The sequence below is a fragment of the Dermochelys coriacea genome, chromosome 5 (assembly GCF_009764565.3).
Source record: "Dermochelys coriacea isolate rDerCor1 chromosome 5, rDerCor1.pri.v4, whole genome shotgun sequence".
Lineage (NCBI taxonomy): Eukaryota > Metazoa > Chordata > Testudines > Dermochelyidae > Dermochelys > Dermochelys coriacea.
The window spans coordinates 128,098,888-128,121,377 of NC_050072.1; the positions used below are offsets into that span (position 1 = coordinate 128,098,888).

The 22,490-nt window shown below is 40.2% G+C and overlaps 1 protein-coding gene across 6 annotated transcripts in view; it reads right to left on the minus strand.

Moving 5' to 3' along the window:
- GNE (glucosamine (UDP-N-acetyl)-2-epimerase/N-acetylmannosamine kinase) overlaps positions 1-22,490 on the minus strand; it is a 53,599-nt gene that overhangs the window by 14,653 nt on the left and 16,456 nt on the right. For 2 of the 6 annotated variants that reach the window (XM_038401464.2, XM_038401467.2), the window contains exons 2-9: positions 16,813-17,023; positions 14,606-14,808; positions 9,136-9,587; positions 7,321-7,473; positions 6,400-6,612; positions 5,476-5,563; positions 4,684-4,894; positions 1,766-1,895 (exon numbers count right to left, since the gene is read on the minus strand). In XM_038401464.2, coding sequence (XP_038257392.1) covers positions 1,766-1,895; positions 4,684-4,894; positions 5,476-5,563; positions 6,400-6,612; positions 7,321-7,473; positions 9,136-9,587; positions 14,606-14,769 — 1,411 coding nt within the window. In that variant the 5' untranslated portion in view covers positions 14,770-14,808; positions 16,813-17,023. Of the gene's footprint in view, positions 1-1,765; positions 1,896-4,683; positions 4,895-5,475; positions 5,564-6,399; positions 6,613-7,320; positions 7,474-9,135; positions 9,588-14,605; positions 14,809-16,487; positions 16,793-16,812; positions 17,024-20,490; positions 21,873-22,490 lie in introns of those variants that run through there. The other 4 variants (XM_038401463.2, XM_038401462.2, XM_043515584.1 and 1 more) reach the window with 3 other exon arrangements.

A 22,490-nucleotide genomic window follows, 5' to 3' on the forward strand; every position in this document is an offset into this window, starting at 1 on the left:
GCCTTGCACTGTAACTTACTGCTGTAGGTGGCATGCGTTATTACTTGAATTATTGAGGTGAACTCAGAAGCGTGCACCCCATAACCTGAAAAATAACCCTAACGTCCCTTTGCCACTTGTTTAAGTAGAAGTCAGAACATTCCAAAAACATCCTTGCAGGTGTTCTATAATTCTTTCAATTTCACGTCAACATCTAACAAGTTATTTGAATTTCTTTATTATTTCCAATTTTATTTTAATAGTGACAAAACAACAAAAATAATCTTTAAAATTACAACAGCTCCAAAGTTACATCAAGGCTCATTTGAACTTGATGACTGGAAACAAAGTACTGAACTGAAGTACAAAATACATCTTTTTCTTTGAGATTGTGTCATGTGTAGAAAAATAGCATTTTATTTTCTTAAGAATGACGACTTCTCAATGACTCCTCAACTGTTTTATATTAAAGTGAATTCTTCAGCACAAATGAATCCTCTGAGGCCAAGTACAGAAAACTTTTAGTCCAAATGAAACATCAGATGTCAAACAAGACCTTTTGTTCACTGACATTATTCTGAAAGATTCTGTTATTTAATGTAAAAAGAAAAGGAGGACTTGTGGCACCTTAGAGACTAACAAATTTATTTGAGCATAAGCTTTCGAGACTAACACGGCTGCTACTCTGAAACCTGTTATTTAATGTAGTTACATAATAATTTAAGACACAATTTTCTCAAAAAAGTTCTCTCTGGCAATAAAGAATTTATCAATTGCCTTTTTGTAATCCTTCAGTTCAGGGATTTGGATCACACACATGTACATTGCTTCTTTTGCTCTTTTGTACTCACCATTGAAGTTTTTCCAGGCTCATTACGAATTTTCAAGAGTTGACAGTAATATTTTTCGACCATGTGATTTAAATCAGAATTTCAGTTTTAGAGCAAAACTTGTCTTTGGCCAAAATGGAATGAGGTTCTAATATTCTGGTTAAACAGAATCCTTTCCACTAAACTAAATGTTTCAGATCAAAGCTTTTAGTCAGTCATTAAGAGGAATAAAGCTTGGATCATTTACAGTATAAACAAAATAATTTAAAATGGGTTTCTGCTACAGTGAAATTGAAATAGCAAATGAAAAGCTATTTTGCCTTCCAGCTCTACGGACATAAGCATCACTTCAGGACTTTGTTTTGGCCTCTTTATGCTGCTCTGGTGAGTCAAGGTGCTTGGCACTCAAGTTATTCGCCACAAGCAACTGTAGGAAGTGTCTGTCAGCGATGGCAGTTTCAGGGGCTACTCTAACTTATGCTCTTCAAATTCTGGTGCTGGGCCCCCGTGTCAAGGTAGGTTAAAAAACAACCTTTGAGACCCACGACCCTGAGGGCTGTATCTCCTCAGCAACACCAGTCAGGCAGTGCTGTTCAGAATCATGACCCTAGAATCAAAAGCCACAGAAATGAGCATGAATGAAAAGTTGTTCTTATGAAATGACCAGTTCTGGAAATACTGTGGTGGTGTAGGTTGGGACTGAGGTGCATTGGCATAACTTTGTGAATAGCTTTCACAGTTCCTACTCAGAGAGAGCTGACTCTAGGCTGTGTTTTCAGCCCCTCATTTTCACATGCATTTAAAAAGCATCCGTTATCATACTCACTAAATAAAGGAATAAAACTGTCAATATAAAAGCTGTGAAAATACAAGGGATCAATTTTTTAACACAACTGGAACAATCTCATTTAGTGTTTAAAGTCTTGGAAGAAAAAGTCAATATTCATTAAACTTACCCACTCCCAAAATTCTACAGTTCAGATTTACAGCTTCTGATGCAGCCTCCATACACATCTTGAGAATCAATTCTATTCTGTCCTCATAGGTTTTAGGATTGAGCTGGGTATATTTCTTCACTATTTCACCCTAAGAGGGAAAAACAGTCAGGCTTGTCCTCTTATATAGATGCCCTGCAAAATGAATGACTTCTCTTCTATTTAGATTACAGACCCATCAGCTTTAAAAACAATTTTATATTTTCAAAGGGACACAGCTCTACCTCCAACTGGAGAGAAAAAAAAAAGATACAAGTCTTAGACCCTGACCCTGCAAGATTATCTGTGTGGGCAGGCCCCTTGCACCCATGTGCAATCTGGTTTCGCTCTGTCCCAGAATTGAAAGGGAGGAAGGGACAACTCAAATAGCTTTACGATCAATGATTGGATTAAAAAGGAAGTGTTTTTTAGTTTTAAATATGATAAAACAAAAGTTTGTTTGGTGTCATAAATATTGCTATTTTACTGGCAACAGAAAACTTAAGTAGACAAATACTTGGAATTCAGAGGCAGGAATTGGTCTTATCAAACTTGTTAAGAGAGTTTAAAGGGCATCTGTTATAAATATTGTTTCTTATACAGCAATGCTGACTCTGAATGTCAGTCTTTGAAACATTTTTTGCAGTAATGTAATCTCTGACGTGTGTGTGTGTGGGGGATGAAGGAGGGGAGGATTTTTATAATTTAACACTCCTTAAAACAATGAAAGCATTCATTAGGTGTGGGTGCAGGGGGAAAACAAATGTTAATGCAATGGTAAGCTTGCAAGATCAACCACTAAGAAGTGAATACATTTCAAAAATGAAAGTATGCCCTGGTGATGTTACCTCTGTCACAAAGCACATCCTGTGTATTTTCTGGTAACAGAATATTACACTGTGGTTTACAAGGGGAAAAGAAATAGACCATGCTGCATATATACCATGTGACTGGCTTAATGTTACCAAAGCAACTTCAGCTTTGGGAATTTCCCAACATTTGAGTGCTGGTTTGCACTCAAATGTCAGCATTAGATCAATGATGGTGTTTTATTTTCCTTTAATCTTCATTTAGTTTCCTCCACCAGTTTTTGTTTTTTCAGGAACAAATAAAAAAAGTAACTAGAGACAGTTTTTAGAGGTAATCTCTTTGTTCTGGTTTTGCCAGAAGATCTTGAAAGCTCTTTGAAAGCAATGTTTTCCAAACTTTCAGCAACTGAGTCCCACCCTTCAGGGAAATTAAACCAACTGCACCTTCAGCACTGCCATATGTTGTTAAATGCATACTCAAAAACAGGGTGCCACTCAGGCCTGGTCTACCTTTAGGGCTAGATCAACATAGCTACATCTGCCAGGTGTGCGAAAAAACCCAAACCAAACCACACACTCCTGAGCACTGTAGTGATGCCAACCTACCCCAGGGTAAATAGAGGAGGATAGAGGAGTTGACGTAGCCACCATCGCTCAGGGAGGTGGTGTTCCAACACTAATGGAAAAACTCATTCTGTCTGTGTAGGCTGCATCCACAGGATAGGGTTATGCTGCTGTAGCTACAGGGACCTAGCTACGCTAGTGTGGTCTCCTTAGCTTAGACATACCCGTACAGTAGATCAGAGTAGACTGTGTAGATCTTCGCACTATAACACACACTCTTCTGTCTTAGATGTTTTGAGTGGTGAAATCATTAACAATGGTGACAAAATTTAAAGGATCATTATTGGTGCCTGAGTTGTACCAGTCAATTGAATGAGGTAGTTAGCCTGAAACAAGAGCTCGGAAGTGCTTTTTGCACTCTTCATCAGTTATGCCTGGATCATATTTTCAAGGTTTTCTTCACAATCAGAACAGCAAGGCACTTTTTTTTTTTAAATTAATGCTAAAGTTTCTGGGAAACAACTGAAAGGCCTATTTGTGCTTCCCTGGCTAGTTCTTCATGCCAGCCCCAGAGGCATACCACCCACTCGGAAACGTCACTTAAATGAGCTAGCTTTGTACAAGCCTACAACTCTAGACCAAAGAAAAATGTTCTATGCTCCATAAATTCTTTGGTGATGAAAGATGATGGGCTGACAGCCCTGAAGACTGAAGTATTTTATTCACAGAACATCTACCATGCAGGCTGTGATGGTGCACGTTTCCCCACACTGTCCCACAATATGCCCTAACCTGTTCTGGAGCAATAACTTTTAGGAGAGAAAGGGGTAGGTTAGTCTTCAGGCTTACGCATCCTGGGTTTCTCTGAGAATTCCAGCCTGGGTGCCAATTACCTTCTATTCTGATGATGGTTTAGAGTGCTGGGCTCCTGTTCTCAGGTATCAAATGGAGAACAACTATCACCTACTGTTGGTCCAACAGCCATCAGAAAGTAACAACTTTTGGCCTAGCTGTGTTTTCACTGTTGACAGAGGTGAAAAACTCCCTATCACATGACCTGAGCCATCCATTCCTCTTCAGTAACATCCTTGGAGTCTAGTTTACTTCTTTTTTTCAGATATTCTGCATGTCCATTACAAAGGCATATGAGGGGGTGGTGTGGGAAGCAAGGAAAATGGCACCAGGAGTCTCTCCCCTTGTGTGAGGGCTTTATAAAAGGCACGAGCTGAACTGCAGTCCCTGTGCTCAGGGAAGCGCAGGAATTGCTCCCTGTCTATTCCCCTGCGAGCGCATGGCTCCTCAGACAGAAGGAGCCAGTGGGATCATGGCTTTGCCTAGCTCCACATTGGCCGGCAGACCTGGCCAGCTGCACAGTCCATAAAGGAACGCAGCAGCAGGCACGCTTCATCAGCTCACGTGGGACCTCACCCTGGGACACAGCTGCATTGCATTATCCCCAATGCAGTGCTTTCCCATAGAATACAGTGGTGTCTACAGACATGTATAAAGGCATGGTATAGTACTTACCTTCATACTGACTATTGCTACCCGGAGATTTGTTCCGCCTAGATCCACAGCCAAGGCACTCTGAGTTTCTAGGATATGGTCAATATCTTGTGAGATGTTCTCCTTTACAGGAGGGAAGCAGAACTTCTTCTGCAGTGGCTCTTTGAGGTCAATAGATTTGAGGAACTTCAGAATTCTTGGAACAGCATTACCGTCCCCGTATATTTTTGAGCTGTAATATAAAAAAGCACTAATTATAGTGTAAGCAAAACAGCAAGTATGTAAAGCACTTATAAAATAGAAGGCCACAATATTTCACATCTCAAAGGTTATTAATAACTATAACGTTATCTGCCATGACAATAATGCATTTCAAGTCTCTGTGAGTGTGCCACAGGATGTGTTGGATGCTTTAACAATCAGAAGTGGGTTGAGGGTGATCCAACTACAGGTAGCACAAGTGTGGAATTACCATAATTTTTTGCCCTGGGCTCTCATTTAACCATGTTCCATAAGGTTACAGCATTATTTGGTTTTTTTGTAAAGAATTCTAGATGTTGATACTGAATCCTAGATATCAAGTCATTTGCAGAAGAGCTTTGCTGTATGAGTTCCAAGCTGTCAAGGCTGTACAATGATTCTGAGATTCACAGACTGCTTTCCTTTGTATGTAGTAAGATATCTAAGATGATTATTTCTTCCTAGAGTGGTGAGCTAACCTTGGATAAATATGGTGAAGTCTATTCTCCACCCCAGTACTAAGGGACTTATCTCTGGTCCCCTGAAGTGCAGTGGGCAGATATATATACTTACCAAGGATACTGTTTTCCAAACTGAAGATGCAAAGCTTGTAGTATTTTGTCCTGTGTGTCAGCATCACGAACATGAAGAACATTTTCACCTAGATAATCAAAAATACAATGTCATTCTAGTGCATGCCAGCTACTTGATAATTGGAAGAGGGGGAGGGGGAGAAGAGAACAGAGAACAGAATTTGAAATGGACAAGCAATTACTTGTGTGTCCTGGCAAAATGTGTTAAGACCTCACACCTACTCAAAAGGAACATGAGCTATGTGCACACAATGCCCCTACTTCTGTATATGTCATCTTCGTACATGAAGATGCTACGCTGACATTGCTCTGTTAGGACCTGCTCCCACTGAAGTCAATAGCAAAATTGTCATGGTACAGTATCCTACCTGCAAAGCACTTAGAGAACAGAATTCTTTATTAACTCCAGTGTAATTCGCACATGTAAGAACAACAGAGAGAAGAACAGGAGGGTAAACTGTTGTTTATGTCTTATCTGAGGCACCTGTGTGATTGTGAAGAAAAACTATACATTTGCTTTTTATACCTATTGCTGGTTGTGGTGTACGTGTATATTAAAATTTCAGAATCATACCAAAGTGCATAGTTTTATGCCTGTCACATGTACCTGCACCCATAAAGAAAACGTGCAGTGGTTTATTCTGGCAGGTGGAAGCCATTTCATATATTTATTTTAGTTGGACTATAGATAAAAAGCTTTTCTACAAAAATAATCAGGACAGAAGGAACAGATCAATGAAGTTATTAAGATAGGTCAAAATTGCCCTGCTGTGATAATGTCCATTAAAAATAAAATTGACATGCTTGTTAAACTCAGATTTTACCTTCTGTAATGATGCAACCAATGACCGTACCCAACACCCAGGAAGTTAATTCAGCAGAGAACTTAGCAGCAAACACATACCTGTTTCTCTGCCTATTTGACGTGTTCCCAGATTGATGACAGGGGTTCCAAACGCTCCCACCTCTCGAACACCACAGCTGCTGTTACCAATCACACAGCCAGCATGTGCCACTAACTGGATGAACTGCTCAAATGGAACATGCTTGACTGCTCGAAAATTGGGATGATGCTCAATGCCCTTCTTCCTCATCACCCGAACCATCTCTTTGCTTCCTGTAGAAAAAGCCAACAATTGAGAACAAAATGTTAACCGATAGTTGAATTTTCACTGTGGCTACTGAAGGGGCTACTGTATACACTGTAATTACATGTTAGTACCTGTCATTGGCGCTAACACCTACGTACTGCGAAAGCAGCAAGGCTGGTATTCCTAGGACTGCCCCCACCCGTTCCATGTACATGTTCCCAAACACTCTCTGCACACCTGCCCTCCACAGGACTCTTCACAGTTGTGTCATTGAGCATAGGGTTTCAGCTATGAGTCTGAGATCCAATGTGGAAACACTTCATTACTATTATATTTTTAAACATTTTAGAGCCCGTGGGTGAGCAGAATAGCTTGTCTGTCCCCCAAAATTGCAATGCTTTCCCTTTACCTTCCTCAGAAGATTGAAGGGCGAAGGTGATCCTGCATTCAGCACATGGTTCCAGTGAGTTCAAACATTATACCTACATCACTAAGCTACCTCCATGTGGGTAGATGAAGTAGCACAAGTGAAGATGCAGAGAGGAAAGAGGAAGTCAGATGGGAGGGCTGAAGTGAACAGGGATGGATGCAGGTGGATTAAGAGGTCTATGAGTGAGACAGAGGGTGAAGTGACTCCATAGAGAGTTCTGAAAACCTGGAGGGCAATTCTTCACCAGTTTAAAAAAACAAAAACAAAAACCAAACCACTTATAAAAAGTACCTGTTTCACTCACCTGCATCAATGTTTGGGAACAGAACTAGTGTCCTTTTGTTAAAGGAGATGAGTGCATCCAACGTTAGTTCAAACATCTTTATGGAATGTTTAATATCTGTGGTCACAGGGTGCTGCAGAGCGACTATGTAATCTCTAGGTTTTACATCTTCACCTGTTTAAAGGGAGCCCAAAAGAGACTGTTTTATTAGCAGCATGGTGGCTGTGGTGGGAGAACGATTCTGAAGCCATTGAAACAAAAAACCTCCTAAAGTTCTAGACAGCAAAATCTGATTTCTAGTACAATGAGTTCCAATACTACACGAGAACATAAGGGAGTGACAGGAGAATATGGGTTTGAAGTTTATCACTGTAAGTAAGACTCTGAACAATTGTTATTGTCTAAGGCCCCAGCACAGGGTCAACTGCAATACTGGGTCCTAAAACTTTACAAGAGTACTTTGAGCATAGACCGAGGCCCCTAGTTACACCAGCATAAAACTGGATTAACTCAGTTGAAGCCAATTAATGAATTCTGGATTTACACTATTGTAAATGAGAGCAGAATTGGACCCTGAGGCTGTGGCACAACAGCAAACAGGCAGATCTGATAGAGATTTTCATTGTGATTCCTTTCAATCCATTTGTCTATTCAGGTTTCCTGATAGTCTTCTGGGCTTCAAGGGATGGATTTTTCACCATTTGCTTAAAAGAAATGAGAGAGTGACTACCATAAATACTTTACTTCACTTGTTATAAAGAGGAGCAGGTTCACTTTACTTTATTCTGAAAATGACTAAACTATTGAACTAACAAGAACTCAGTTCCCAATTGACAGGGACTGAACAATTTTTCCTGTTAAATACCAACAAGATATGCTGATTTTTATGGAATGATCTGAAAATAAATGGATGACATACAACACAAGTCTCTGAAACAGATCATGCTACTGTATTGTACTGTGCAGGAAACAATGTACAGCATGTAAATTCCCTTGATTTTCTTCAAATTAGCTCCATGCACAATTTCTAACATTATTAGGTCAGACCTGCTCCCTGATATCTGGTTATAAAGGATATGAACAAGATTCTGAACCTCTGTGTATCAAAGAAATAGCTCTGAGTTCTAATTTATTTTTTAACAAAGAACTCAGCAAATTTGACTCTTGTTTTTTGACTCAGCAATAGGGTTTTAGATGTTAAAGACAATCTCTTTTTTCGGTCATGTAGTACTTTCTCATGATTACAAATATAAGAATGGAAATTGTAGAAATGAAGGAGTTTCTTGAAGAAACCATCACAGTCAAAATGTGACATTTGGGTCTCTAGAGAGGAAGGGGCTCCTGAATATTTAAGCATTACATCTGATATTTGATGGGATGTAATTATGTTAAATAATATGTAAGGTTGGAGCTCCTATTTCTCAGTCTTCCAGGCTACAGACTAATTGGCCTTGTTATTAATCTTGCCCTGGAAACAGACTATTGTGGTATGATAACATTTGAAAGTTTTATGTTGTTTTTCCTCCCTTTGGTTTACCAAGAGCTTTTGTTCTCAAAATAATATGCACATTTCCTTAAAGTATGAAGGGCAGAGCATATGGGCATTTTGCTTTAAAAAGAGCTGGGGAAAAGCATTTTATGAAAACCAGCATACTAAGGTTTTCAGTTACGTCTGTATGTTTTTCTATGGTGGGAGACAGAGGATAGAATAGCATTGTTGAAATGTGCTTGTACCCTTCATAAAATCCTCTCATATCTTCATGGGAATGCCAACAAAAACGCATGTCTGCCTGTTACAGAAATCTTATGAACTTTGAACAGAAGTGCAATACACACCTATCCACATACGTATAATACTCATATAGTCTTTATTTTTGGAGGAGAGAAGCTTGTCATATGAGGGACAGCCAGCCAAGAGGATGCGATCATGATCTTCGCACATGGATATCAAATGCTGTTCTGCACTCCTTGTGCAACACACATGGAAATGAGCCAGTTTGGTTATGGCATGTCTGATTGAGTCATCTATGGTCCCACTGACTTCCCCGCCTTCAATATGAAGAATCCGAATATTCATCAAAGCTGCAGATGTGGCCAGTGCCAGAGCATCAAATCTGTCCCCATGAACGATCACTATGTCAGGTTTCAGACGGTTGAGGACATCTGGTAGCTTTACTAATGCAAGGCCTACCGACTCCACCATGGCTGCCTCATCCTCGCCTCTCACTATGGTGTGCAACCTCGTGTGAATGTCAAAGTCGTCTTGTTCAATCATACGGTAGGTGTTACTGAAGAGAGGAGCGAAAGAAAATAAATGCTCAAACTGCAATACTGCTTGCTTTCACACTGACGTATCTTATGACAGCAGAATCGCACACAAGCATTTAATTACCAATTTGCCCATTAACTAACTCTGAGGAAGCAGCTAGATTCTCTCCCTCTGTGGGAGACACCTTTTCAAATTTGTAATGATCCTTGTTCATGGAGGCCAACATTTTCCAACTAGGGTGCCTAAAATAGTACTTGATGCTATGCTTGTGCAGCAGCATAGATGTGCCTGATTTGCAGTGTGCTTGAGCACCCGCAGCTCCTGCTGACCTCAGTGGAAACTGTGGCTACTTAGCACCTCTGAAAACAAGTCCATTTTGATTTAGGAGCCTAACTTTAAGCAGCCTAATTTCAAAGCAGTGACCTACTTTCTACAGCATGCAATTAAAGTAGTACCTTACAGATTACAAAAAAAGAGAAGGTTACAGAGTAGCAGCTGTGTTAGTTTGTATTTGGGAAAAAAAAAAAAAAAGTAATCCAAGAAACCAGATTTTTAAAAAGGAGTCACACAAAGACTGTAAGCACATGGCACTTCTAGGAATCTATTTTTTTAAATATTTACTAGACTTCACATATTTTAAAGCCTGTATTAAATATCACAAGCCCAGAAAAAGTAAAGACTCTTTAACCATAAGCTATTTACTTTAAACGTCACCAGCAGACATTTAGTTAGCACAACTCTACCAAAGTCTTTTTTCCAATATACTTGAACCAAGTTGTTACACAGGCTGGGTAGCAGAGGAAAAGGTTGAGCTTCTTTCACAGAGTAGAGTTCGAGGGTGTGCGGGGCTTAAAAGCAAGTTTAGTTAGACTTCCCCATCACATCTCTGTCGTTTAAATTACATGTGAAAGGCTTCAAGTAGGCTACCACGCATCAGGACCACTGATAGCTAGCATGCAAACCCGAGTATTGTATATACACTAGGGGCAGCAGCTGTAAGGCTGTTTGCATTTTTCTCCCTTGTACAGTATTTTTCCCATTGCTATTCAGCTGAGCCACTACTATCAATATAATAATTCCAATTTACTGCCTGACCAAGCAGTTCCTCAGCCTTCTAGAGTAGGTTAGGAATTATATTAAAACTAACAGAAAGCAAACTAAGTCCAGGACCAAATGAAGACAGTTATAAGACCTTGAATAGTTGCCACAGGAGGCGCAGCAATGCGACAGAGAGAGGGTTCATTTTATGCTGCTGAGATGACAAGTACTAATAGCAGCTTAAACCCACAATGGGAAAGCTGTAATATTTCTGATATGTTCGAGTCATCATCACCTGCACAAACACACTTATAATCTATAATGGGGTGAAGGACAAGAGGCATGATAATAGGAGAAAAGACGGCTGTTCTGATTACAAGTGTACAGTGATGCACTTGCATACCATATTCATTATACCTGACCGTATAAATGTTCCAGACTCTGGTTGGAATGAGAGATGAGAAATCAAAAGGGTTCTAATTCTTTTCCTTAAGAGAACTGATCCATTCACCCTCCTTAGTGGAAAGGAGCAAACTTCCCGGTAGGATTTTGTCAGATTTAACGCTTGGTGAATCCACTTGTATGTTGCAAGTTAAAAATTGTGGCTGGCAAGTGTGGTGGCAGAGCAATGGTTACAAGCACGGCAAGGAGCTCAGCCTCAGCAGGGGAGGAAATAATTTCTTCTGTTGAGCTCCAAAGAGCCACTCTTGCCACTCCTAAATTCTTCTTACTGCAAGTGCATGCAGGATAAATCTTGGCCAGTGATCTCTTACATGATTTGTTCAGAGCTGATACTATTCCCGAAAAACTGTCTTTCAACCTCCTCACTTTAAATAGTTTCCTCTGCATTATGTTTTTGGCTCTTTTTACAACTACCCTCTTCTCACCACTGCATCCTCATATTCAATAGCTTTAGGACATTCTGTGAGTGCCTTCCTCACTGATACCTAACAATCAGCAGCAGCAATGGTGGTGGCTGCAGTCTTTTTCATGGTTCAATGCCCAAAGTCCCCCTACACTTTGAGCAATGCAGGAATGATGGTAACCCTGTGAAGGGGAATCTGTTAGAGACTTACTCTGCAGCGGCAGCCTGCTGCTAACTAACTGTCTGCTGCTTAGTCACAAGAGTCAGCAAGCCCAATCATGCTCCCATGGAAATCAAAGGCAAGGCTCTCGTTTATTTCAATGAGAGTGTAAACAGGTCCACTGACTTTCCTGGGAGCAGATAAAAAAAAATTAAACAAAAGAAATAGTATTTTTCAATTCACTTCATACAAGTCCTCCTTCTTGTTCAGCTAATCTCTGAGACAAACAAGTTGTTTATATTTATGGGGGATAATGTTGCCTGCTTTTTTACAGTGTCACCTGAAAGTGAGAACAGGCATCATGGTGCTGTTGTAACCGATGTTGCAAGGTATTCACATGCCAGATGTGCTAAACATTCATATGCTCCTTCATGCTCTGACTTATAGGCTCTAAAGTTTTACATTGTTTTGTTTTTGAGTGCAGTTATGTAAACAAAAATTTGTAAGTTGCACTTTCATGATAAAAGATTTCACTACAGTACTTGTATGAGGTAAATTGAAAGATACTATTTTTTGTTTATCTTTTATAAAGTGCAAATCTTTGTAATCAGAAATAATATAAAGTGAACACTGTACACTTTGTATTCCGTGTTGTAACTGAAATCAGTATATTTGAAAATGTAGAAAAACATGCAAAAATATTTAAAATAAATGTAAATTGGTATTCTATTATTGTTTAACAGTGCGATTAAAACTGATTAATTATGACTTTTTTAAATTTCATAATCAATTGTGATTTTTTAAAATTGTTTGACAGCCCTAGTTTTTAGTGTTTCAATCTACAAGAATCAGAGGTTTCAGAGTAGCAGCCGTGTTAGTCTGTATTCGCAAAAAGAAAAGAAAAGGAGTACTTGTGGCACCTTAGAGACTAACAAATTTATTAGAGCATTATGCTCTAATAAATTTGTTAGTCTCTAATCTACAAGAATGTCTTTGTTTGGAAGAAGCCTTCCTAATTGGTTGTGCAGGAAAGGCCATATACCCTACAGACTCCTCTCGCTCCTCAGGGTGCCCAGTCCATTGGATTAACCCTTCCTGCCACCAGATGAATACAAGAACATGGGACTGCCATCAGAAATAGATGTAGACTGTTTGGACAAAGTTAACTTTCTCAGACAAAATTACTGTTTTCTAACAGACTTTGGGTAAAGATTTCCAAAGTACTTAAGTGACTTGGGAGCCAAAGTCCTATTTTCAAATGTGGTTTAGGCACCTGGGAGCCTATGTCAGACTGAAAGTTGATGGAATTTAGTCTCCATCATGCCTAAGTAACTTTTGAAAATGGGTTTTAGGACTGATGTGTACTCAAGAGTGTTTGCATGGCTCTAGCTCTGTTAGCTTAGAAACTGATAAAAGGGATACAACATGCTCAAAATAAACTGGAAAAGATAGAGAACAATATTACAGCAACCATAACTTTTACTTGTTACAACATAAGGCAAATCATTTCTAGGAAGATGAGTAATTTTAATTAATTTATATTTATTCAGGCTGGGATTTTCATAGCAGCCTAAGGGCTTGGCTACACTTGCAAGTTAGAGCACATTAAATCAGCCCTGAGCACCCTAACTCACGACCCATCCACAATGACAAGGCACATAGAGCACCTGGACTCTGCAGCTGTAGCGCCCCTGGTAATCCACTTCCACGAGAAGCATAAAGCTTGCTGCACCCCAGATGAAAAGCCCAGGTGTCAATGTGGATGACATGTTGCATTGCTGCGCTGTGACTGGCCTCCAGAAATGTCCCATAATCCCCTGAAGTGGCCACTCTTGTCATTGTTTTGAACTCAGCTGTAGGCACGCGGAAATCCCCTTTCAAAGCTCGGTTTCTGACAGCTGGCTGCTTATCTGCTCTGGAACAAAGCAACCACTACTGTGGAATGCTGCTGCTGTGAGTGTGTGTGAGAGTGAGAGGCGAGGGGAGGGGAAGGGTGTCTGCTGCTGTCTGAACTTATAAGACAGCACGCTGACAGGCACTCTGCCCCCCAAAACACAGTCTCTCCCCCCACATACACACATCACACTCCACCCCCCCCTTCCCCCATTTGAAAAGCATGCTGCAGCCACTCGCACACTGGGATAGCTACCACAATGCACTGCTCTCTGTGCCGTTGCAAGAGCTCCTAAGGTGGCCATGCAAGTGCGCTTGCAGCTGACAGTGTAAACACATGGCAGTGTTTTCCCTGCTGCAGTCTCCAAAGGCTGGTTTAGCTCCCAGCGCTCTACACCTGCAAGTGCAGTCAAGCCCTACAACTTTGTCTACACTGCAGGTTACTTCGTTATAACTTCTGTTGCTCAGGGATGTGAATAAATCCACACCCCTGAGCGACACAAGTTGCACCAATCTAAGTGCCAGTGTGGACAGCGCTACGCTGGCAGGAAAAGCTCTCCTGCCTCTCGTGGAGGAAGGAGTTATTAAGCCAACAGGAGAACTGTCTCCTGTCGGCTTAGAATGTCACCACACAAGCTCTACAGCGGTGCAGCCACATCGGTGCAGCTGCACTGGCACCAGTGTAAGTGCTGTAGTGTAGCTGTAGCCTGAGAGAGTTGGGCTCAATTCCCAGGGACTTTCAATCACCTTGGAAAAACCTGGCCAAAGTACTCAGATCCTCGGTTAGGAGGCGCTAAGTAAGTACTAAGTTTGGTATTATTACATGATTGATTTGAAAGAGGAATGAGCAACCTAACAAGGACATTTTCCCCTTTACTGAATGTTAACAGATAACACGATCTAATGTATCAGATCTGAAACAATATCTGGTTGAACATATGTGGGTCCCAAAATCCAGTCCTAAGGATGAACTTTTCCTGCTTTTCTAAGAGATAACTAACGTACCATTCTTTATACAGGATCTCAAGTTGAAAAGGATTTGCCACTAACAAAATGGCAGAGATGCAAGTTTCCATCTTACCCATAGTCATCAATCAGATGGGAGCCAAGCACCACTACATCAAGCTCAAAGAATTGTGGTTCCGCCTTAATGCCAAACATAATAGGAGCTAATTTTGAATAATCAGCTCGGTTGCAAGTAGCAACGCAAACCCGAAGTTTTCGGTTGTTCCCATTCTTCTCCATGATTTGTTTTTGTTTTGAAAGATTCTTGAAATACAGTTCCTGAAACAACAAAAAGCAAGGATTAGTATTTTTCTGTACAGCCATAAAATTGCATGCTTAAATAATGAAAGACATGCAATAGAATGCTATGCTATTCCAGTGTGGAAATTTGGACAAGTGCTAACTGATCAAAAGATTACCATTTAGATAACAGGTACCTTGCTGGGAAAAACATGCTTCCAATTATAGGTATCATCTAAGATTCTAAGTGTGTAAATGCATGCACATATGTGCTTTCATGAAGAAAACAGTTGTTAGTGATTGGAATCTTAGAATATCAGGGCTGGAAGGGACCTCAGAAGGTCATCTAGTCTAGGACTAATCCCCAATTTTTGCCCCAGATCCCTAAATGGCCCCCTCAAGGACTGAACTCACAACCCTGGGTTTAATAGGCCAATGCTCAAACCACAGAGCTATCCCTCCCCCAGGGACATTGGGGATTGGTCCTGCTTTGAGCAGGGGGTTGGACTAGATGATCTCCTAAGGTCCCTTCCAACTCAGATATTCTATGATTAAAGCAAGGGGCTGGATGTCAGGACTCTTGGGTTCTATTCCTAGCTCTGACACAGACTTGCTGTGTCACCTTAGGAAAGTCACAAAGGCCTAAATTTTCAAAAATATCCACTAATTTTGGATGCCCAATTTGAGTGATGCAAAGTCTGATTTTCAGAGATGTTGAGTTATCCTGACTTAAAATGGGAGCTGTGGATGCTCAGTTCTGTTGAATATCAGGCCCAAAAAGTCTCAAGTTACGCATTCAAAAATTGAGGCATCCAAAAGTTGTGGACACTTGTGAAAAATGTAAGTTTTTACACCTTTGAGCCTTAGTTTACCTGACTTTAAAATGGAGATAATAATGCAAACACATTGTGAGGTTCAACTGTAATTAAAAACCTGCAAAATGCTCTGAAATGATCAGATTAAGTGCAAAGTTAATACTCTTTTCCTGGATGACAGTCATATCCCAAAACCCCATCATGGGGAGGACTGTTGGGAGATGCCCAGGGCTACACTAACAAAGACATTATGTGACCACCAGAAGAAAGTAGTTCCTAAAAATTAGGCATCAACTCCTTTATCAGCAATGCAGAAACACTATGCAAGTGATGGGTTGCCACTAAATCAGGCTTGTAACTATAACCCTGATTGTGATCTTATTTGCACTGATGTAAGTTAGGAGTAATTCCACTGCAGTCAATGCAATTACACCAGTGTAAAACCAGCTTGGGATTAGAATCAGGCTCTAAAACATAATTCTTATCACTCTTCAGCTACTACTAGATACTCAGTTCTCTCCTATTTCCCCTCACACACACATGCAAGAACAGGACACAGTCTCCTAATTTTAATGTACCTGTATATAATAAACTGGCATTACATCGGATCTTTTTTTAAACAGATGTTCAAGCTTCACGAACAAGACAAAGTAAAAAGAATGATCAGATTATTCCTTATATTGGTTTAATGTTGTAATGGAGTATTTTATGAGTTTAAATGACAAGCTTCACAAAACAAGACAAATTTTGTACTACTCATTTTCCTACTCTGAACCTTCCCTTCAACAGAAAAGGAAGATCAGTTAAGTATCAGCTCATTGACAGGGGTTCAGTTCAGAGATCTTCATAGATCAGGGGATGAAAACACAATGAACTTCTGGACTGGGGCAAGGAAACACTTACTCCCCATTCCATGGGAGTCTGCGGAACTGGATCTCCACAGTGGGCTTCCACAGATCCATGAGGGTGAGCAAAAGGTGACAAGCATTTTCCTTTCATTCTCCATTAGAGCTGTACTGCTGTGGAGACTGGAGTGAACAGGAGTGGGCCAGAGGCTCCAAAGACAATGTAGAAGTCAGATCTTGGGGCTCTGTTGGGTTTAGGGGCTGAACTTCCTTTTCATTCCATGGGAAAGCCATCCACAGGAAACTCAGTGAGGGAAATCTGAGTTTTCAGTTTCACACACAAGTTTGTAAGAGGCTGGTAGGGTTTACCTAACACCCCTCACCTTGTTAGCAGGTGTTGAGCCTGCTGGGAAAGGGTTCAGTGTGTTAGTCAAATCCACTGAAGACTCTTGTTACCCCAACCTGGATATAAAGGAGGCAGGAGTGGCCTCTGGGAAGAGGTAAAGGCTGAGCAGTCCTGAGGCAGGAACCTTCAGTGAATGTCTGTAGAACAGGGCTGAGAAAGGTGCCGGCTCACAGTTTGGTGTAGAAGTGCTGGCACAGAGGAGAAAAATAAAGGCATAACGCTAGAAGTCAAAAAAGGAGAAATCTACCACAAGATACTTGAATTCACATCTCTGCACACAGTGTACCTGGCCTCCTATGCCACGAGTGCTTTAAAGGAGTCAACTTGTAATATGCATGTACATTTAATTAAATGCTTACCAAGGGCCTGAAAAGTTAACAAGGAGTTAAAGGGCTGTGGGATCAGGCCCTGAATGTTTTTTGCCCCCACCTACACACCATTAGTCTCTTGTTGTCAAAAGGTCACTTGCCACTTCCAAACAGGTAAGCTACACAGAACAAATATTGGGAAGTCTGTCATATTGTACACATTGCACAATAAATATCCTCTTCCCCAGAAACACTTGCATTGTTTCAATCTCCTGCTAACTAATAGTCAAATAAGGAAGTTATATCCTCCTACAGAAGTGACTCAGTTTTCCTGGCTTCATATTAATATATTAGGTAAATGCTTCCTTCTATTATGCCTTCCCGAGGCGTCACAGACCTCTTTTTCTCACTGCTCAATAGCAAATCCTGCTTCTGTTAACTTGAGTCCTGATAGTTCATGAACACTCACAGTATAACATCAAGCTAATTAGATTAGAACACTGATAGAAACTGAGTTCTTGCTAAGATCAGCAGACTTGCTTCTAGCAAAGCCATGTCTTGATCTGAAATTGCTGTCTTCTAAAGTTTATCTTCACTGGCAGACCATCTTGTCTGCCTCGTTAACTTTTCCCAACTTTAGTTTGAGTCACTACAGTTTCCTAAAATCCTGAATGAAGAGTTTAGATTTCAGTTACTGTGAGGCGGCTCTTTGTAAATGTGGTCAAATTCCATACTGCCAATGCATATCACTTTATAGGTCAAAACGCATCAAGGTTACAGTAATATAACATTACAACAATCTGAACACCACATTCTCTTTTTGAATCAGATATTTTTATATCACTTTTTGGAAATGAATCAAAGATTATTTTAAAAAAACTATCATGCAGTTCAGTGGAATAATGTGGGTTGTATTTTAAAAGTGAACCTGTCAATTTAAAAGCCACACCTCTTTTCAAAATCTTCTGTAGTTATTGTTCTTACAAGTAACACTTAGGATTACTATACTTGAAAGATTAGAGAAAAATATTTTTGCACGTCTACACTAGAGTTCTTACAGAAGCACAGCTGTACTGTTGCAGCTGCGCCATTGTAAGATCTCTTGTGTAGTCGCTCTATGCAGATAGGAGTAGGCTCTCCCCTTGACATAATTAAACCACCCCCAACAAGCAGCAGTAGCTTTGTCGGTGGGAAATGCTCTGTCGCAGATATAGCACTGACCACACTGACGCTTCTGTTCGTGTAACTCGTGTCCTCAAAAAAGTGTTTTTCACACCTTTGAGCGATATAAGTTATACCAACAAAAGTGGGAGTGCAGACACAGTCTTGGTTTCACGGTTTCCTCATAAGAGTTCATTGGTCAGTTTACCCTGCTGTTTGTGTGGGTATTACAGAGGAGACATACTTTATAGAAATAAAAAGAAAAGGAGTATTATGCTTAAATAAATGTCTCCAAGATGCCACAAGTCCTCCTTTTCTTTTTGCAGATACAGACTAACATGGCTGCTACTCTGAAATTTGTAGAAATAGAAAACTGAGGTTGTGAAAACACAAAAATAGGCAGGGGAAACTTGGTAGCAGGTGCACTACCTGTAAGCTACTTTTAAACACACTTCTTGAAACAGGACAGCTTTTAAAATGATAATAATGTCCTTTTGACAAGTTATGAAAACTAGGAACTGAAAATCTCCTACAATATTTCTCAGTGTTTCATTTTTGTGTAATAACATGTTAAACAAAAGGTTTCACTTTTCCAGAATGATCCAGAAGCAGGACTGTTCAACTCCAATTGAATCAAATGAACAGAATACATTTTTAAAAACATTTTTGTTCTGTTTTGTAAATAGGTGAACAACTGAGCATGTACAGCTATACAGGTATGCCAATTAACTTCCTTCTGTGGCTTCTCTCACACATACTACTATCCCTATGGTTGGGCCCTTTTAAGAGCCAGGCAGTGAGTTCCCAGGCAGGACAGAGCCTTTAATCTCACTGCACCAGAGCAGGACTGATTTCACACTCCCTTTTGAAAGACTTGTGGCACCGTAGAGACTAACAAATTTATTTGAGCATAAGCTTTCGTGAGCTACAGCTCACTTCATCGAATGCATCCGATGAAGTGAGCTGTAGCTCACGAAAGCTTATGCTCAAATAAATTTGTTAGTCGCTAAGGTGCCACAAGTACTCCTTTTCTTTTTGCGAATTCAGACCAACACAGCTGCTACTCTGAAACCTGTCATTTTGAAAGACTGCTTCCTTCTGCCAAACCGAATATCTCTGTTATCTATCTGGGCACAAGCACCAGCCCTTCTCCCTTCTCTTAATTATGCAATGGCAAGAATTTCAGGCCCTCCAGAGCATTGCGTAGAGGCTGCCATGTCAGTAGCACAAAGCACTATCCACAAGAGTTAAGAATGTTACCACCACTCCCTAATTAATTAAATGAAAGGCCCTGGGATTCAAACTCTGACCCTCCATTTGGCAGGTTGGTACAATAAGCTAGCACTATGCCATCCTTCAAAGTAGACTTTTACTATCCTTCTGAAATTCTTTAGAGTCTTAAGAATTAGATTGCCCAATTTCAAGTGCAGCTGGAAAAGTTTTCTGTGTTTACAAAGTTTGACTATTCAAAGACACATATGAAAAGCTATCACATTTAAACAAACATGAACTAGAAAAATAAAAATGCACTGAGCAACTTTTACAACAAAGGCTGTCAGGGGTAGACATTATATCATTTACTTGGCAATAAAGTCAGTTCCTTTTATTAAAAGGGTAATGGAAAAAGCCAGAACACACCAGGCTACCAAATCTAGGATTTATTTTTAAACCTATCCTTTTAAGTTTAAGCAAAACACAACAGTCCAGTTCAATTAGCTGACTTTTCTTAATCTGTTTCTCAGAAACATTTCCAGTTTGAGAATTTTATAGAGCAATTGCACCTAGTTTCCCCTGGAGAAAACACATTGACATGTAGGGGCTCTGGCTATACGGGCTGCAAGACACTATCAGTCAGGAACTAGGTTTCAGAGTAGCAGCCGTGTTAGTCTGTATTCGCAAAAAGAAAAGGAGTACTTGTGGCACCTTAGAGACTAACAAATTTATTAGAGCATAAGCTTTCGTGAGCTACAGCTCACTTCATCGGATGCATTTCCTTCAAGCGTTTCAGTGTTTTAAACTTAAGACTTCAAACTAGTTATGGGGTAAGAGACCTGATCTGGTTAATTGAGCCCCAGAACAGAAGCTCTACTTCCCCTCTGTCAGGAAGGGGTTACCACTGCTATCCATGTAATTATGTCTCCAGCATGACAAATCTATTTTCTCTTTTATACAGATAGAAACCTTACCTTTCGCTTTCCTCTACGCAAACTGCAGTGAAGGTAAAAAGGATTAAATATTAATATATATGAAAAAAGAAGCTATGCTATCTTCCACTGCCTAATTCCACTGACTTTTCGCTTCCTCTACACAAACTGTAGTGAAGGTAAAAGAGGATTAAATATTAATGTATAAGCAGCAGCTCTCCTACCACTGGCTAATTTCAACCCCCGCTCATTTTTTTTAAGAAACTGTAAATCATGTTTAACTCCTGAATCACTGCACAGACTGGTTTCTAACTCCTCAGCTAAAACAGCATAATACCTAATAAAACAAAGAGCTAACCTCCAGTACTCTGTGGGCCAAGTTATGTCAAGGGTACAATACACCTCATTACATTATAATGGATTGTCTTTAATGTCTCATCTAACGGGCATACTGCACCAGATTTAATCTCCTGGGTTTTTTTGTTTTGCTTTTTGGTTTTTTTAACCTTTATACATTTCCTCTACAACTGAGGTTTGTGGGAGAGCTAATATTGAGACTACTGCTGGAGCTATATTCTGAAGAAGCAGATAATGGCCCTAGCTAAGACTGCATAAGTCAAGAGTAAGTCAGATGAGCCCCAATGGAAGGGATGGAAAAGTTTGCCCCAAGTTTTGAGCAAGCAAAGCAATACTAAAATGGACCACTTAAAGTCACAGCTATTTCCACTATTTCTAAAGCAGCAGTAGACTATTATCTTCTCAGATGAACATTATTTCTATCTTCTACAGCTGATTAGTTGAGTTTAGTAATCCTACTACTCAGAGGACTCATCACTAACAGCAAGGTTTCTCCCCTAGCCCTGTCACCTGCTCCAGAGTCCCCTTCCCCTCCTATTCCATGACCTCATTCTTAACCCCTCCTTAGCCTCTCTACTCCCTCTGGTTCTTTCCTCTCAAAACAGAAGTCTGGTCTGGTCTTCCCAAAGGCCCCAGGTACCTGTAGCAAACTACATTTAAGTTCTGCAGCTGACTGCAAAGTTTGTGGCAATTCATTATTAAATATTCCCCTTTTTAAAACAGGAAGGAAATATATACATGAATAGACACAGCGAAGTAGTCCCTTTTATAAACCATGATCCTAAATTCAATTTAGTTTATGCCATCCCCGCATTTTCAATGTGCTGCAGATATTTCTACTGACAATGCATAATTCCATCATAGAAGTTGTCAAAGGAGAATGAATAAGAAATAGCTGGGGCTTTTAGCAACTATAGAGTTGAAAGAGGCCATCTGGGATTGTGATAAGCACATCATCTAGATCTTTGTGCAAAAATGATCAGCAATGAAATAGTGCTAACACTAAATTGTCATTAGGTTTCCGATGAAACGCTGCTCCACTTAGAGGAATCGAGCAGTTCGTAACTCTCAGATATCATTTCAAGCCACGTGCATGCTTAGACAGGCAACGCTCTAGTGACTTAACCTTGAAAACATGATCCAAGTATATCTTTGTAAATATGAGGAAAGAAACATTTCATTTAAATAAAAGTTAAGATTCAGGACTACAACACTATCGCAAGGTGCAGATTCCATAGCAAATCCTGCAATTTGGGAATTTACAGGGTCCTGGAGTGTTCTCATCCTCAAAAAGGCTATCCCATTGACTCCAACTACTGCCTTATCTCCCTTCAAATCCAAACTCATGGAACCCTCCGCCCCCCACTTCCCTGCATTCCTCCATCTACAACTTTTGCCTTAAATCCCTCTTCTTCAACTCCATCCTGGATCCCTTCCAGTCTTCTTTCCATCTTCTCCAAACTACACTATCATCAATACCTCCAATAACCTCAGAAAGAAAAAGGTTGAGAACCTCTGGTCTAACTAATACATTTCAAATACATAGAACCTTTCAAACAGTGATCTCACAGTGATTTATAAAAGTGAATACATATTCCCCTATTTACAGTTGGAGAAATTGAGGCACAAAGATGTGAACTGACTTTTCCAAGGATACAGAGAGAAGGAGTGACAAAGTCATGAAC